We start from the raw sequence: 17,317 nt of genomic DNA, 5'->3' as shown, positions 1-17,317 counted from the left end.
ATCCTTACGCCTCTCGTCCCGTGGCCGTGCACCCCACAAGCACGTAAGCACCCAACCGTGCTTCCATAGGAGGGATGGAGAGAAGGGCTGGGCCACAAGCATTGGGGCAGGGCAGTGCCAAGTGCAACGTGAGTTTCACACCACCTCCTCCCCACCATCCCTTTTTTTCCTCAACAATTTTGTTTTCTTCTTAAATAGGAACCCCGAAGCAGACAAGGCACTGCTCAATCACACGTCTTGGCCCAGACCACAGGTCACCAACATTGATTTGCTAAAGGATTCCTTTACAGTAAAGTTTCTAACCAAAGTCCCTCGTGCTGCAGTGGCAGGCACTATATTTAGCTGCTCACAAAGCACATTTAGCATGAATCATTGCCAGCTATTAAAACACTACATTATCTCAGGGAAATAATGGAATAACCTGATACTAATGACAATGAGACTGAAAAATGTCATCAAAGAAAGTTCCAGCCCTATTGTGCTTAAAGCAATGCTGGAAAGTTTCATGGAGAAAAGTTAGGTGGGAATAGGGAGCGTGGATAGAAGGAACCACATCTGCAAGAATCTTAGTGACAGCTCCCACGTTCTTCCACATCTAAATACCCCCATGGGCAGCTCCTCACAGTGTAGTCCATGTGAGCACAGCAGCTGTGTGTGCACAAAGGGTTTGGCACTAATTGCACTGAGCAGGGCCGTCTAACAGGGAGCTGCCATGCTCCTGTACCAGGCTGCACTGCCAAGCACACACAGAATGAGACAGCTGGGTCTTCCCAGCCTTTCAGCTAAGGGGATCTGTAGCATCAGTGTAATGCCCACTCACCATCTAACAGGGGGAATACACTTCATACTGCCAGGGAACAGGACTCAGTGATCAAACTGTCCTTCTTCTAGTTTGTCATAAGCCTATAATCCAAGTCAATTTCATACAGAGTTAAAGAGACACAAGGGTAGAAATGAAAGGCTGATTTTTACCTGGGCTCTCCAGAGTCATTTTCCTCCTCCTCCTCCTCACTTCCACTGTACTCGTACTCTGTCTCATCTAGGAACATAATTGCTTATCAGTGCCCTTTACTGGACTCATTTGTTTTTCTGATGGCTAAAAACCCCTGAGGGGAGAACAGAGCACTCCTTTCTTTCTGTCACGAAAAAGAATACCCAGCATTGTTTCTGCCCATTTCCCGATGTTATGGGAGGTCTGCAAGGCCATAACATCAGCACTGGTGTCCCTGGCTGCTGCTCCTGGCACACACGGCACGCCAGGCCAGAAGGCTGCAGTCCTGGCTGCAGCAGGTGCAGGCCTCCAAACCAAAGATACACCAGGTAAGGATGAAGAGTAACCCTAGAACAAAGATGTACCACAACACAGCAAAAACTCTCCTCAGAAGAGCTCTTGCACACGAGGCACACCAGAAGCTTTTGAAGCCACAGGCACTGGAAGGTGGGATTTAACCACTGCTCTGAAGGTAATGACTTTCTTCCTAAAAAATATGCTCTTCCTATGCAAATCCATACGCTTTCCAGGCAATGAAGATATCTCCATAACAGCCCAACTGCAAAGTTGTGCTACATACTGTAATTTCTACTGGGATATTGGCTTTATCAGATGAAGGGAAAGATAGTAAAAAGAAAGGCTCGCATTTATCCAATTACTCTCCATCTCTAGGGTACAACCTTCATTTGCAAGACTAAACACATTTAATACTTCACTAGGATCCAGCTTTATTGTTTTGATTACAGTGAAATCTATTACAAAGGGCTGGAAGGTACACATGAAAAATTAATACTGCTCCCAATAAGAAAAGAAATAGAGGTATATATTAATTTGCTGAATTCTACAAACAAGCTTTCGAATTCCAATTCAGCTCACGAGCAGCGGAGTACTTTAACGAGTTTTTCAGCTATCTGATCTTCCTTTCAGAGCACTTTGATAGGGCCCAGAGAGTTCACTGCAAACATCCAGTTTAATAGGTTACTCCTAGTCAGCGGAATGGCTTTGGGCAAAGGGTCTTATCTGGATGTTCCTTTGCACAGCTCTGCTCATCACTGGTGCTGCAGAAATGCCATGGAGATGGACAGACTTACAGTAGGTGAGCTGGGAAGAAATGCAGCTTGGCAGCTTCTCCCTCTCACGTGCTTGCATGCACCTATGCACACATGCATTTTATACACACGTTTTTATGAATCAAAGCTTGAATGTTCCACGTGGAAATTACCACCTGGACAAAAAGACACTGTTTTTCACCAGGAAAATAAAAGGACTTAAAAACATGCCTGAGCTCTACTGACAATCGCCTGCAGCCTTTGTATGAGCACCAACTGTTTTGTTATGGGTATTTATCCTCATTTTTACTCTGGCGATGACTGAGAGGAACCGAATCAAATGAAGTATTTTAAAACCAAGGGTGGACAAAAAAGGAGCACACCTACTCAACCTGCATGCCAGCTGAGCGATGGGAGCTCGAGACTGAGGCTGCAAGCAACCCAGTGCCTTATGCCCTTCTCCCACCCAGACACACCTCAGTCCGAGGGATCTCCAAACACGTGGCAAAGCTCAGGGAGCGCCCGGAGCACAGCATTCCCCACTAACCTTTTTCTCCTCGCTTCTTCTTCGTCCTGTCAATGTGGTCCTTGAGCTGGATGCGGACCTGCCGCTCGTTGGGCTGGTCTCTGATGAAGGGGTGCTTCATCAGCTGCTCCGTCGTCGGTCTCTGGCTGTGGTTCTTCACCAGGCAGCTCTCAATGAAAGACTGAAACTTTTTAGACCTGGAGGGCAGAGGAAAACGAAAGCAAACGGTTAACCACATTGATTCTTGTATCAGGAAGTGAGAAACGTGCGGGTTTTTGAGAATACTGCTCGGATGCTCCCCAGTTCTTGCTCAGATGCAGCTTTCTGGGAGGATTCATGCAACTTCCCTGCTGACACTTAACATGGGCTCAAAGCAGCACCATCAGATGTGATCTCTGTCACTCCGTCTTCTCTTAGTCTTCCCATGCATGCTCCTCTCCGTGTTTTTCCAGGTGCTATTAGGGGAAAACACCACTCTGCTGAGTCTGGAGAAAGGTGGGAACCATCACTGTAATGGGGCACCAGCAAAGCCAAATGACACCAATGGCAACCAACAAAATGCAAGGAAATGTTCTTCCACCCCTCCCTTTGACTTTGCAGGTAAGAATAAGAGACCACACCTATAGATACAAACGCAATCCCTTGATGAACTGTTACTCATCAGACCCCACGTCCCTGCTCACAGCCCCAGGTGAAGAGGACGTGCTCTTCTGGAGCATGGCTTGGGCAAAGGCAGGACCACGGCTGTGGGTGGCAGAGCCCAACCTCTCCTCACCAGCAAACAGTTAAATTCAACCTCAGCTGAAACAATTTCAGCCAAATCTCCAATAAACAAACCCTTCTTAGTCTCAAGTTTTGCATATCAGAAGTTTTGCTGGAATTAATTTCACCACATTATAAACCCAAGAGAACAGGGATTTACAAGGAAGAAAGATGTTGACAGGCCACTCTGCTGTATGTTGCTTTAGCAAATAGGAAAATGAGTGTAAATTAATGACAGAAGCCAACAGATACTACAGAATTGCATTGAGAAGTAAAACAATAAGCTTGTGGGGATTTTACTTTTAAGCTGTCAGACTAGAAGTGATTTATCTTTTAAGTGCTAATCCATACAAATTGAGATGCAAAAATAAAATACACTACTGGATCCAATTAAATCCTCCCTCCAGCTTTATTAATGAGCAAATCTTCGCCCTCCACCTTGCCTCAAGGAACCCTGCATCTCTGTGTATTCCAGAAGGGCCAGAGCACGTGATGCTCTAAAAACTGCACCTCTAAAGCACCATTCTCCTCTGTGGGTCTGAGCCTGGAGACAGTTCACCTGCGGATGCACAATCCAAGCACAGACAGGGCTGAGCTGAAGTAACTTAAGAATTCTCCTTCAGCACACGATGGGTCTGTCCACCTCCCCAGGCTCCAGTGCAGTATTTGCAGAGAGATGCAGGACACGGATCTGTGCCCAGCCCTGACTAAGCCAAGACACAACCACGTACCTCACCAAGCCGCTGTCACGAACTGCCAGTTGCAGCAAGAACTGTAAACTGCACGTACCCAAACAAGGGCTGCTGGAAACTGAAGCCTGCCCTGAGCATCCTCGAGTTGCAAAGACAGATGCAGAGATGTGTCCTCTCCCAGCCCAGCAGATAAAGCACTCGCAGCACCAGGTAGGTGCCGCTCAGCATTGCTTTGAATGCCCCAGGAGCCTGCAGGCATTTGGCTCCCTTTTCCAAAAAGGCAGCAGGATTCTCCCTAGCACTGATTCTGGGTGACACCTTTACTACTTCTCATCACCACCCTGGTGCAGCTCAGCCCATCTCCATGGCCACACACACTGCTGTTCCCCAGCTCAGCCCATCTCCATAGCCACATGCATTGCTGTTCCCTCAGCTCCTGGGCTTTGCAAAGCTTGAATGAATGTTTGCAAAGGCTTCCCAGCTGCTTAGATGAAAAGTGCTATCGCAGAGCAAATACCACTTCATTAACAAAGAGATCTTGTCATTTTCTATAAGGCAGGGATAGGAAGTGTTTACGATAATGACATCACTAAAGTTCAAGTGGATTTCACCTGTGAAATGCAGGAAGAAAACAAAGCACCATTGCTGGCTGGATTTAATTGGAAGAGAAAAGGATACCAAAGAATCTGTAACTTCACAGGACCACAGCACTGTTTCAAAAGTGAGTTCAGTGATCTAGCACACAAAAAAAGACCTGGCAAGCAATAAAAACCCAATAAATAGAGCCACCGTGAGAGCCTGGTCAAACATCTCAGCTCCTCCTGGGTCTTACAGAGCTCCAGGTCCAATACCTCCAGCTGAGAAATGAGTCAGAGACAGCAGACCTGCTTGGAGTCCCATTGGAAACACTCAAAAAAAATTGTTCTTGAGGAACTCGTGGACTCTTACTGGTTTGGAGTGTTGTCTGGATCCTCTGGAGCCTCTCATTGCAATGAAAGAGTATGCAGGGCACAGCCTCAGCACAGTGCTCCCGGGATGAGCCTGGGCAGATACCATCGCCAGTGTTTAAAACCGAAGGGATTTTGGTGCCAGCGGGCCCTGGCTGAACCCATTTGGATATAGGGTGGTTTGGAGCACACACTGCTGTAGCTACAGCCAAGCACTCAGGCTGCTGAAGGCTGAGCTGTGCAACCAAGGAGAGGAGCAAAGCCAAGGACATGGAGATAGCCTGCCACACCTGGGGGAGGTGGTGTCAAGCAATACCCTGGCTGGTGCAGAACATGTCTAAGTATGTCAGGCTCTTATTGGAGCAAGGAGTAAAATATAAACTCCACCCCAGGGCAGTTTTTGCCTTAAGGAGATGAGCAAAGTACTCTGCTCAAAGCCTGCTTTTGTCAGCTGCCTTCCCCTCTGTCTGGAGGCTGAGAACCTTTGCTGAATAAACAGCATATTTGTATGAAAAAAAAACCAAACCCAACCCTCTGAAGTCTTACAATCCATTTAGCGCTGTAGCAGTGAGGATAATGAAGCAGGAGACCGGTGATGTGGCAGAAAACAAGTGCCTGAACTGTTTTCTCAGCTCTCTGACAAATGGCAGCCTAAAAAAACCGTGCAAGGAAAGAGAGCACCTTCGATACTCTCTGGCAGAGCTGGCAGGGAAAGGTCCTCGTCCTGGTTTGGTACTGGAACATCCGAGGACTGAGCTGACAAAACGAAGCCTCTTTTTGCTAAAGCCTGGGACTCCAAGGCTGTCATTCCTCTCCCCTCCCAGTAGCATTCCTGCTGCTTTGGCACCGAGTGCTTTCAGTGCCTACCAATTACTCCGCTCCCTTTTTTTTTGTGTGTGTGTGTGTTTTCAAAAAGATAATATGCATCGTTTCAAGGAATAAAGCACAGTTTCCTCCACGCACTCAGCCTATCTGAGGCCACGCTGTTTCTCTAATGCCTGGCAGATCTCTCCCAACAAAACCAGGGCTGAACCTGAGGCAGGCAAACCATGCAAACCAGAGATGAGTGCTTTTAAGGACTCCAGCTCCATCGGTACAGAACATACAGTAACAAAACAACATCTGCTGGGCTTCAGAAGTATTTTTCCTACGGGTTTTCATTGGCATATCCTCCTTTTTTTTTTTTTTCTTCCTCCTTTTTTTCTCTTCCAAAACTGTGATGTGCTTTTTCCCCAAAAATTTTCAAATAAAGCCCAAACTAAGTACAAATCTCTGCATTCCTGCACCTTCGAGATAAACTATCCTTCCTTTTGGCCTGGGTACATGTTTCCATTTGAAAATGGAACCTTACTGGAAAGAAAGGGGAGCCAAGTGAAGTGTCAGCAGCTTTCAGCTGCACAAAGCACCTTGGAAAAGCCAACTCGACGTTGGGAAAGGGCAACGTGAGAGGCATTTCCCTCCCTGCCTCTCCCCTTCCTCCCTCTTCATCCCATGCCCGTGCTCTGTGCAGACCAAAATGCCTCTCCTGAGGAGACCCGGGCCCAAATGTGCTCCCGTTTTACAACCACTGAAGGTGGAGAGACTCACCACTTCTTGGATTTCAACCTCGGGGCCGGGTTGCGGGGGATGAGGAAGAGGGCTCTCATGGGGTGCATGTCACAGAGAGCTGCAAAGTGCAAGAAGAGGCATTAAGCACAGCATGATGTCTCACGGAGAGCCTACACACACACACCCAAACTCCCTCTGATGCCATCAGACCGGCAGGACACATGCAGCACGTGCAGCACCAGGAGTCACACATGGCTTTTTGTGCCTTGGCTCGCTGCTCCTATTCCCTAAACCATGTCGACCTGGCAGCTTTTTCCCACCACATCTTGGACCCTGCAAACTGCACCAAACCCAGCCCAGGTTGCCCAGTGAAAGCCTTGCCTGGGGTTTCCTGCATGGATCCCTGTGCCTGCTGACGCTCAGCAAATCCTAGCAAGTCACCAGCAGCATTGAACAAAGCAGAGCCATGCATCTACTTACGGGGAGCGCCTTCTGCCATCTCGATGGCTGTTATCCCCAGAGACCACAAGTCGCTCTGTAAAACAAAGCAGATGGAAACGTGTGATGCAGTGGAGCACTGTCACAACAGTGGGCACAAAGGGAACGCCAGGGCTCAGCCCCATGAGTCGGGCCTCTGCATTCTCTGCCAGGCCCTAAACCTGCAGCACAGGAGATCATCTTTTATGCTCTTCCCATATTTAAAGGCTTGATAGTAGGGCTCCCAGACGTGCTGCTTATCCCAAGCTTCAATGCAGAGCTTTTGGAGGATGTCACACCTGTGCAGGTGTGAGGACACGGCCAACCCCTGCAGCCATCTCACTGGGCACAGTTCCCAGCAGCTGTGGTGGAGAGACGTTGGCATCCCAAAGATCCCAACACATCCCTGTGGCTGTGGCATCCCAATGAGCAAACCCCCTAAAGCCCTGGTGACCCAGCAACACACCACCTCCCTGCTCCATGAAGAGGGAAGCAGCAAGGGGCAGGAAGGAGATAACATCTCCAAATGTTATCTTCAATCTACACAAATTCCAGGTGTTTTCCTGAGCCTTTGGCAGAGCTGTAATTTCATGCCCTATGACCTGGCTCCAAGCTCCAAGGACACAGCACAGCAGTGCAGCTTTGATTCCACAGCACGGGATGCAAGCAGCAGTGTGCCAGGCCTGGGGCTGCAGATAGCCCATCTGCACCCTGGTAATGGGGTTGCAAGCTCCCTGCTTCAAGTTGGATCGTACACAAATGGATGTGTTGCAGCTCCTGAGAACACAGCCTGTCTGGGATAGATTAGAAACACGAAGTATCTCGAGATACCTCAGGACTCTTTTGAATCATGCACCACTCATTAGCCAGAAGCATGAAAAGCAGTGTTTCGCTGGTGGGAGGAGAAATGGGTACCCTCATTTACTGTGTTCCCAATCCTTCCTCAGCCCACACGGTTGTTTCAGTCTCCTGAATGATTACTGCACGGAAAGTGCATCTATTCAGAAAGCTCCTTTGATTTCATGCTTGTATCACTTTTCCTTCACTTTCCTCACTTGTAGTGAGGGGTACTTACAGCCCCAGCTCCCTGCCCGTGAGGTTCCACTCCTCACCAACCCACACCACAAGAAATCCCACGTGAGCCCCGGCCACACCTCCTGATCCGGTAAGGAGCCCCAGAGGATGGCTCAGCTCTTACAGACAGGAGGAAAAGACACCATGTGGTCAGGCAGGAGAAAACGAGAACCTTCCTTAATGGCACTGCTGCAACTTGCGTCGGCATTCTTTTGGCAGAAGGTGGCTAATTCATGATTGGGACATCATGTATAGGACTGCCTAATGATTCATATCTTTGCACCCAACGCGTTGGGAACAGAACCCAGACTCATTTTGGTGCCTTCGTTTGAAGCACATTCCCTAACGCATCTCCAGGCCTGGCGGAGGGGAAGGTGCCAGCTGGCACAGGCACACTGCTAAAGCAAAGCCAAGAGCTCCTTCCTCTCTCTCTCCACTCTGCCACGGACCTCAAGGACAGGGCTGCTCTTCCAGCAGGTCTGGTGGAGAAGGCTTTGTTCCTAGACATCATCTCATCAACCAGGGCTTCCCAGCCCCCTACAACGAGCAGCGACTCCAGGCTTCCCTGGGAGCTCAGTGCAGGAGCTGTGAGGCTGAAGTCGTGGTGTGGCCCACGCTGAAGGGCAGTACGAGGACTTGGCAGCTCCAGAACAAGACCTGCTGAGATGGGACATGGCAGCGGCCAGGGCAGAATCCACAGCCCCACAAGGAAGTCACACAAGCCCCCCACACATTGGTGGAGAAGTGAGCTGGAAGCTGTGAGTACATTAAAGACAACTCAAAGACTGGCTAAGCTCCAGCGACGCAGAAGAACGAGTAGGAGCTGTGCACAGCTACGTCTCAGAGCAGAGGGGATGGACTCTGCCTTCCATCCTCCCCCTGCGATCTGCAGCTCCCACGTGCTGCTCTCCCTGTGCCCCGCTTTCCACCACGGCCCTGCAGTCACTCCTCAGTCTGTGCTCCGTTTCAAAAGCTGTCCTTCCCAAGCAGCCTTCAGCCTCTAATCCTGCAAATCAGCACACCTGAGAAAGGCTGTTCTTCCCAGCTCAGAGCACCACGAGCTGCAGGGCAGGAACCCCCGGGGACCACAGCACCTTCTCACATACACCCTCCAGGAAAGACAACCTGCACTGTGCAGTTTCAAGGCCGCTTTCCTTCTTTTTAACTCACATTTTCCCTTAACGAAGGCCGTCCCATTAGTCCTTGCTACACATCTTCGTAACCTGCCTAAAAACTCTCCCTCGAATCCCATTCGCAACGCTTTCGCCGGACAGCCACATCCATTCTTTGTCTCTGCTCAGCTGGGATTTATGCTGCATACTTAATTATCTCAGTCTTTCCACATGATTCAGTACGCATGACCCCTTCCTTTTGGTTGCCTGAACTCCTTCCAAATTCCTAGTGCGTCTTTCCATATTGAGGTGCCCAGTATTAGGTGCAACATGCCAAGTGATCTTAAAACTGGAGCAACACGGGGAAGGATTATCACCTCTCTAAGTCTCCGAGAGAAAGCAGAAAACTCAGTGGGAAGCACGCATTTCAAACTGATCTGAAATTCAGCTTTTTGTTCCTCCTTGAGTCTGAAAAGCTTTTCAGTCCACCCAGCAAAAAGCTGCTGTGCTAATAAATTTGTATTGCCTTGACTTGAGAAGGGAAGCGAGCTGGCTTTGCCTTTTTATTCAACGCTTACTGACAAGATATCTGGAGAAAAAAAAAAGGAACACTGTCTGGGGAAAAACCAACAAATAACCTCAACAACGTGGAGTTTCTATCTGTTCTGTTTTAGTGGTTTATTTTTGCGAGGAGGTATTTACTGCATCCTTCCGTCGATTACACAGCAACCCTTCCTGGCTCAGAAAGAAGTGAGATTAGAGGCTTTTTGTCCAACAGATTAAGCCTGTGAGGATTCCTTTTTTCACCCTCTAAGTCTCATCTTTTGTGTTCGCTATTTCAAGCCAGTTGGCTAAACCTGAGTGTCTGATTTGCATGCCTTTAAAAAATAATAATAATTGCCATTTGCATTTTTTTCCCCCCACTTCAAAGCAAGAACATCAGGTGCAGGGACACGACCTGGGGTAGGGCTAATGCCCAGTGGCTCCCACATCACCATGAGCTCCACAAACACCCTGCAGTAAGTGTGTCAGCAGCAAGCAGCCTTCTGTTGCACATCCCCAGTCAAGGAAAAGCTGTCAGTGCCAAGTGCAGAGACCCAGCACGCTACGAGCGTTTGATCCTTGGGGACAATAGAGGGATTTTGGTCCCAGCACTTGAGCAGCACTCAACGACATATTAAGTGCCCCAGTTCTTCTGCAAAGAGTAAAACCTCATACAGAGGCCTTCCAGTGCCTGAAGGGGAGTCACAGGAGAGGTGGGAAGGGTTTCCGTAAGGACACTCAGTGACAGGACAAGAGGGAATGGCTTCAAACTAAAAGAAGGGAGACTTAGAATAGACATTAGGAAGAAATTCTTTACTCAGGGAGCGGTGAGGGCCCAGCAGCAGTGCTCTGAGGTCTGTGGGTGCCCCATCCCTGGAGGTGCCCAAGGCCATGAGCGGGCCCTGGGCAGCCTGAGCTGCTGGGGTGACTCTGCCCATGGCAGGGGTTGGGGCTGGGTTATCTTTAAGGCCCTTTCCAACCCCAAACCAGTCTGTGATCCTAACAAGCACCAAAGCATCTCTTCTTGTTACTTTACAATCCTTCATCTCTTAAAAAATTCTCAGAGAGGCCAGTAATTGCACTGCAAATTGGTGGGCTGTTGTGCCGTTACATTACACTGTAAAATCCTGCTGTTAAAAAGCAGCTCCCTACCGAGCCCCACACCAAAGGGCTGCAAAGTCCTTTTAAAACCTTACTCTGCAAAGTGACCCCTCAGCGTGGGCACAGAAGCACAGCAAGCTTTGCATCCCTCTGCTTTTCCTCCAAAAGCCCACATTTTGGGGCTTTCTGTACCCTCTGGAAACGCTCAGTGGATCTCAGAGGGGTTGCAGTTAGAAATTCAAGCTCTTGACACTCCAACAAAACCACAGGGCACAAAAGCCAAGGGACAGGACTACAGACGTGTCCAGAAACTCGCAGCGTGGCAGAACTGTGATAATACGGGAAGCCTTCCTTGCCTGCAGCTTCAGCCTCCACTGCGGTTTGAATGGGCAGTGGGAATCGCACCCCCCCTGCTGACCTGCTGCACGGCGTGCCCCCCTCTTCATCTTACAGCTCAGGAGCAATGCTGTGCTGTCACTAATCCAAAAATAAACTTTCAACGGGCATCAGACATGTGAAAAGTAGGTCAGAGCCCCCAACGCCTGCCTGCGTGGCAACCTTCAGATCTCCCCATGAATCCCAGCCTGCAGGCCAAAAGATCTGATTCTGCCCTTTCTAAACCTGACCTGGCTTCTCTGCGGAATACATTGAGGAAACACGGCGTGTTTGATGGTAGCATTTAAACATGCAGCACTAAGTAAATGAAGAGCAGGTAGGAGGCCTCAGTCTGACACCTTTCTTAGCATAGGGAAAGACTTCCTCACAGTAAATCTTGGTGGGTGAAGAGCACAAGAAAAATTCACATCGGACTCGAATTCACATCTCAAAATGTAACAGGCAGAAAGCAGGAGGAGACCACGCTGCCTGTCAGGATGATCAGCAAAGCCGCAAGGATGCACTGAATTCCTGCTGGCTCAAGTTTTAGGTGCTGGGACACAAAACGTGACATCCTACCAAGCACTCCCTTCAGATGTTTATGGTCACAACTCCCATTTCAAGCACTCACAAGTAAGACAGCACATAGAGAAGACTCTTTCTCCGAGTCCTCTGGCTGCTTTAATTCCTTGATTACCCTATTAGTGGCTGCACTAGACTTTGCAATGATTGCATCTGCAATGACACGCAGAAGAGTACAGTACCTTGAAGTCGTATGTGGCGTCAGGATTTTCATCACAAGCAATGACCTCAGGGGCCATCCAGTAAGGCGTCCCAATGAAGGTATTTCTTCTGCCCACTGTTCTGTCCAGCTGAGCACTGACGCCAAAATCCACTATGGAAAGGAAAGACAACAGGACCCGGTAAGTGTCAGACACAAACCTGAGCAACGTTCTCCTGCTGAATGCATAACGCTGCAGTACACTAACAGCGCAGGCAGGAGAGAAAAACACGGCCAGGGACATTTCTGTTCCATCTTTGCTGAGGTCAACAGATTAACAGACATCAACCAAAGATGAATCTGATCATCTGATTTCCAGGTTTCATAAGCAACCCCGTGCCTTTTCCTCCTTGCCAGGAGGCAATGAAAAGAAATCACAGTTCCTCATACTAATGAGAATCAGGGTTAGAAACATGAATAAGCAGCAGCCTTCGTTCTATGTTTTTTTTTTTTTCATTGAATTAAAGCCTGCCAAATGTTTGCAGAAGCCTCATTTTTCTACCTAAACTCTTGCTGGAAATGGCAGAAATGAAAAAGACTTCAGGAACGGAAGGCTGAGGACAAAAGCCCATAGGGAAATGTCAAGCACAGGGCTGCAAAACGAAGCAAAAACTGATGAAATCACATCAATGAGAGAATACTCCATGGTCCACTAAGTTCACTTTGCACAACATAATGGCTGGAGATTCGCCCTGGAGAGTTTCCCCTTGGAGGGGAATCTTCACCAGCGTAAAGCCAAACGAGCTGGTGGTGCCATCTGTTAAGATGGGGTTTCATTCTGCTGTAAAGACATGGTACAACAAGGCTTCCACCTCACCCCACCAGTGTAAGACATCTTCCATCACTAGCACAAACTAAAAATGCACAAAGGTAGCTTTAATAAGATAGGTGCTGGACAGCTGAGGGTATCAGCACAGACGATGTGCTGTTATCCATCTATCTTCATGTGGATGATGGGCCTTTTCAAGGATGACAAACACTGCATACAAAATTCAGAATATTTCTTGCAATTGAAGCCCTGCCTTACAGGTTAGCTTGCAAACCCGGATTATGTCATACTAAATGGAATGGATTATGGTGCTGGAGGACACACACAATGTGTACAGCTGTGGGGAAATACACTTTGATGATGTCGGGGGGATGCACATGGGCAAATTTTCAATCCAGGGCATGAAAAATGGTCGTGATCGTTCAACCTGGATCTGGTGGCAGAACTGCCCACCCACCTCCCTGCAGAAACACCTCTGTAAATAGATCTTTGTACGCAGGACTTGGTCATCAGTCACTGACAGTTTATTGCACGGCACCTGATCAACACCCAAGGGCATATTTTTGAGGCTAGCACAAGAAAAAACACACAGCAGCTTTTAGGACCCATTCCCATTCTCCAAGTAATTTACAGGCTCTACCAATTTTATTTCTTCTCTCCAGGCAGCCTACTTGCAGTTTCCAAGAGCTCTAACCAAGCCTTACCTAGTTTAACTTCTGCATTTTCCGTCAGCAATACATTCTGTCCCTTGATGTCTCGATGAATTACTTTGTGCTGGTGTAGATGACTCAAGCCCTAGAGAATTCAGAGAAAGGTTAGAGGAATCCGAGTTCAAAGCATGCTATTTTCTGACATTCCTCCTCAACCAATTACGGTCCAGAAATGAAAGATTCACAGTTGGAGTTCAGCACTTGAGAACACTTTTGTTTATTATGTGTTGAAAATACTGTCCTGTGTTACATGCTGGGAGGACATACCCAGCAAACGGAACGCCCACTGGCTGGCTGCATGTGCTGCAGTGGGTGCTCCATAGCAGGTGACAACTACTGACAGTTCTAGAGGGATTGAGACCAGCCTTTCAGTTTCTGCAGGAACCCATTGTAACCCAAATTCCTCTGTATTTCCATATGCATTTTCCCCTATGGGCTTTTTTGCCTTAGGGAGCCATTTGCGTTGCAGAAATAATAGAAAGCTCGCGTGTCCTTTCTGTACTTCCATCATCAAGAAACAAAAAAACCCCACCAATTCTCTTTGTTATATTGGTCCAATAAATGGGACTCAAATATACTGAAAAGCCTGTATTAAAAAAGATACCGTGGAAATACAAATATTATAACTTGCACATATCCCTAATAGAGATATAGCTCAAATTAAAAGCCTCTCTCGAAGGCTAAAGGTAAACTAGCTTTTCTGTTGTGCTTTTTTTATTAGCTCATTAATTTCCTTTTGCAGCCTACATTTTTATTTCATTCATTTATTATTACATTTCCAAAGTAGCATCCACCTATATTGCCAGCTTAATAAAAAATGGATTACTTTAAAAACTAATTCTGCATTAGGTTTACACTTCACATTAAACATTCCTTTTCGAGGAAGAATATAATTTCTACTATCACTGCTGGTAGTTATTAGTCATTTTTTGCTTGTTACCTTGAGACAACACTGTGGAACAGATTATATCTGTAGAAACGCCCTGCTGCACTCAATTTTTAGCCACACTATACCCAGTTAGAGGCTCGGTGCATTGGAGGCAAAGCAGAAATCTCACTAAAAACCCAACAGATCCTTCCGCAGGGCAGGACCAAGTCTTGCACGTCAGAGTTACAACGTGCCCTTGACTTCTGAACCAAGAATGAACCATGCGTACTGCAGCATGAAGGTGCGAGTCTTTTATGCCCCAAAACACTGTTTTATGACCCCAAATCCTGGGCAGCCCTTGCAGTCTGCAGGTCATTAAACCAACTGCCTCGAAGCACGGCCACAGCACAGCAGAGCTTGCACTGTGCATGGCCCAAATGAGAGCAGCGACACTTGAGGGTGGCCCTGGGACACGATTCAGGGGATAGGTTTTGACTCAGTGACAGAGACTATTTTAAGAAGGAGGCTCGCAGAACTCATACATTTGTAATAAGCCCACATGCAACTGTGGTTTCCCGACACTGAAAGAACAACTGATCAGCTCCAGCTCCTTCTGCACATCAGGCTGGTGGTGCTGGCGCTGATGGTGGCACCCAGGGTCAAGAGAAGTGCTGCATCAGCCCTGGTCAACAACAGGAGCCTAAGAGACAGCATCACACACAGCCCAATGAGAGCTGCTGGAGCAGTCATTTTGACTTGTTTTCTCTAAATGGCTCTTGTATAGTTTTCTTCACGTTTCTGCTATCTCTGTCTTCTCTCGAACAGAATTTCAGCTCATGAACTCTTAAGATTTTAATGTCAGGGCAACCATTGCAATCGCACCATCTGACCTCATCTGGAGAAAATACAAGCAAGTCTTTGCTAGAGGTGCCACCCCCCAGCATGTGGAACTGCAGCGTGGCCCGTTTTAAGACGTTCCAGTCAAACATTTATCTTGTGGGTATAAAAGCTGCAGCATCCTCATTAAAGTCAGAGGCATGTGGATTTAATAAAGCATAAGATGTTTTTTAATCATGCAGACTCTCTCCACAGGTTTTATTAGTCCTTACCTTTCTGTTAATTGAAATCATAATCCTACCGTAAATAAATCTTTGCCTCGTTAATACTAAGGGAAATCATATTTCGGCTGAAGGAAAGAAGGGGGTTAAAAATCCAGGCAACTAACAGAGCTGGAGGGCATTAAGCAGTGCTTATTTATTATGCATCATGCAAGCACATGAATCATTCATGCCTACCGGCACCGAAGCTGCTCAAGTCCATAGAGCAGAGCCTCAAGAGCCAATGGCTTCGCGTGTCCCCAAGGCCCACGTGCCACACTCCACCAACGCATGGCACTTAGCTCCCTCTGGGCACATACCCTTAAAATCTCTCTGCAGATGTAGGCGATCCACTCCTCCTTCAAAGTGTTCCCCTTCGTGTTCTTGATGAGGTCGGTGACGGAGCCCGCGCCGCAGAACTCCATCACCAGCTGCCAAATGAAACAGAAGTGCAATTACTGCCATTAGGCTGAAAGCATCCTCCGGGCTGCACAGCCCAAGGGCAGGGCCTGACACCGGCAGCACAGCTGCCAGCAAACCTCTCTACTTTTAATCCACGTGGTTCTTGTTCAAGAAGGAAACGGTAAAAGGTGGGAAGGCTGGAAAGGTGCGGTGCTCTGCAGGAGGGTGGCAACAAGAAACAGGCATCACCTCAGTGCTGAAAAGCAGAGATCAGAAACCTTGAAAGCACACCAGCAACACTCTGCCTCTTGCATTTAAGCTCTTCAACCCCGAATATGTGACAGCAAAATGGCAGATCTGAAAGCTCTGTAAACCTTACAAAACAGCAGTATTTTTCCATTTTTGCACCAGCCCATCTCTGCTTTCAGCCACCTTATAAGCAGAGAGCCCTCCAGAGGCCAAGCTCGCTGTGAGGCTCCCCAGGGACAGCTGCAGCCCTACTGCTCAGACTGATGCCACACAGACCAGGCACCACCACCTGTACCACTTACAAAGCTCCATAATACCAAATACACAAACACAAGGATCTAACCTGCGTCCAAACTTCATCTTGTCACTGAGCAACTGTGAAACAGTTTATAGCTTCCCATCACACGCAGCTTACGTGGTACTTAACGTTTTCCAAGCAAGAGACACCATCTCACTAAAAGCATGGACTAAGAGTAGAAGGGAACAGCAAAAGGCCTGCCCAAGTCCTACCCAAATTGCTCAGAGAGACTGATTAAGAAGACTGTTACAAATAAACAGTCCCAGCACTCAGACCCAGTGCTGCTATGAAGTTCCTGTATAAATACAACGCTCGAGCAGAATATAACTTAGTTGGCTGAGAGATCCCTCTGACCATGCTCCTATCTTTAGTTTTGATATCAGGTTTCTCTTCTCTTCCTAAAATGACAGCTGAAATACTCTTTGCATATCTCGTTACATCAGGAAACGGGCTCCCAGCAGCAGATGCATGGCTGGCCAAAGTCTGTCCTGTGAGGACAGTATCTGCATGTGCTTCTGATTAACCGAGCGTCTGGGATACCGCTGCAGCGAGCACTGGAAGGAAATCCCTGGATAGCTGAACCAGCTGAAAACACTCTCCAACCCAACAGGCTGACCTCTGCCTGCAACGCCTTATGGCCCCCCGCCATGGAAACTCATCCACGGGATCTCACCGCGGTTTGCAGCAAGAGGCCTTGGTGGCTGGAGGAGGTCTGGGAATCATTGTGTTAAGGATCACTTCAGCTTTGTCTTCTTCAGAATGAGACAGGTTCACCCACACCACGCCTGTCTGCATGAGCTGCTCACTGCCGTGGCAGAGGAAGGGCACATCCTGCTGTGCATTGCAATCACAGCGCTTAAAGGAAGATGGAACAGACGCCATTAGAAGTTCTCAGTGCACACATTAATCTGCCAGGCTACCTTTATGGAGTTGGCAACTCACTCAG

The 17,317-nt window shown here is 48.0% G+C and overlaps 1 protein-coding gene across 8 annotated transcripts in view; it reads right to left on the bottom strand.

The window, feature by feature from the left end:
- TNIK (TRAF2 and NCK interacting kinase) overlaps window positions 1-17,317 on the bottom strand; it is a 133,869-nt gene that overhangs the window by 44,404 nt on the left and 72,148 nt on the right. For all 8 annotated transcript variants that reach the window (XM_025153737.3, XM_015291719.4, XM_025153739.3 and 5 more), the window contains 7 exons: window positions 15,743-15,853; window positions 13,452-13,542; window positions 11,962-12,092; window positions 6,996-7,050; window positions 6,555-6,633; window positions 2,588-2,763; window positions 973-1,039 (listed from right to left, as the gene is read on the bottom strand). In XM_025153737.3, coding sequence (XP_025009505.1) covers window positions 973-1,039; window positions 2,588-2,763; window positions 6,555-6,633; window positions 6,996-7,050; window positions 11,962-12,092; window positions 13,452-13,542; window positions 15,743-15,853 — 710 coding nt within the window. The remainder of the gene's footprint in view (window positions 1-972; window positions 1,040-2,587; window positions 2,764-6,554; window positions 6,634-6,995; window positions 7,051-11,961; window positions 12,093-13,451; window positions 13,543-15,742; window positions 15,854-17,317) is intronic.

Source organism: Gallus gallus, chromosome 9 (assembly GCF_016699485.2).
Source record: "Gallus gallus isolate bGalGal1 chromosome 9, bGalGal1.mat.broiler.GRCg7b, whole genome shotgun sequence".
NCBI lineage: Eukaryota > Metazoa > Chordata > Aves > Galliformes > Phasianidae > Gallus > Gallus gallus.
Note: the sequence above shows the minus strand (reverse complement) of the source record. Positions and strands in the feature narration are given on the sequence as shown.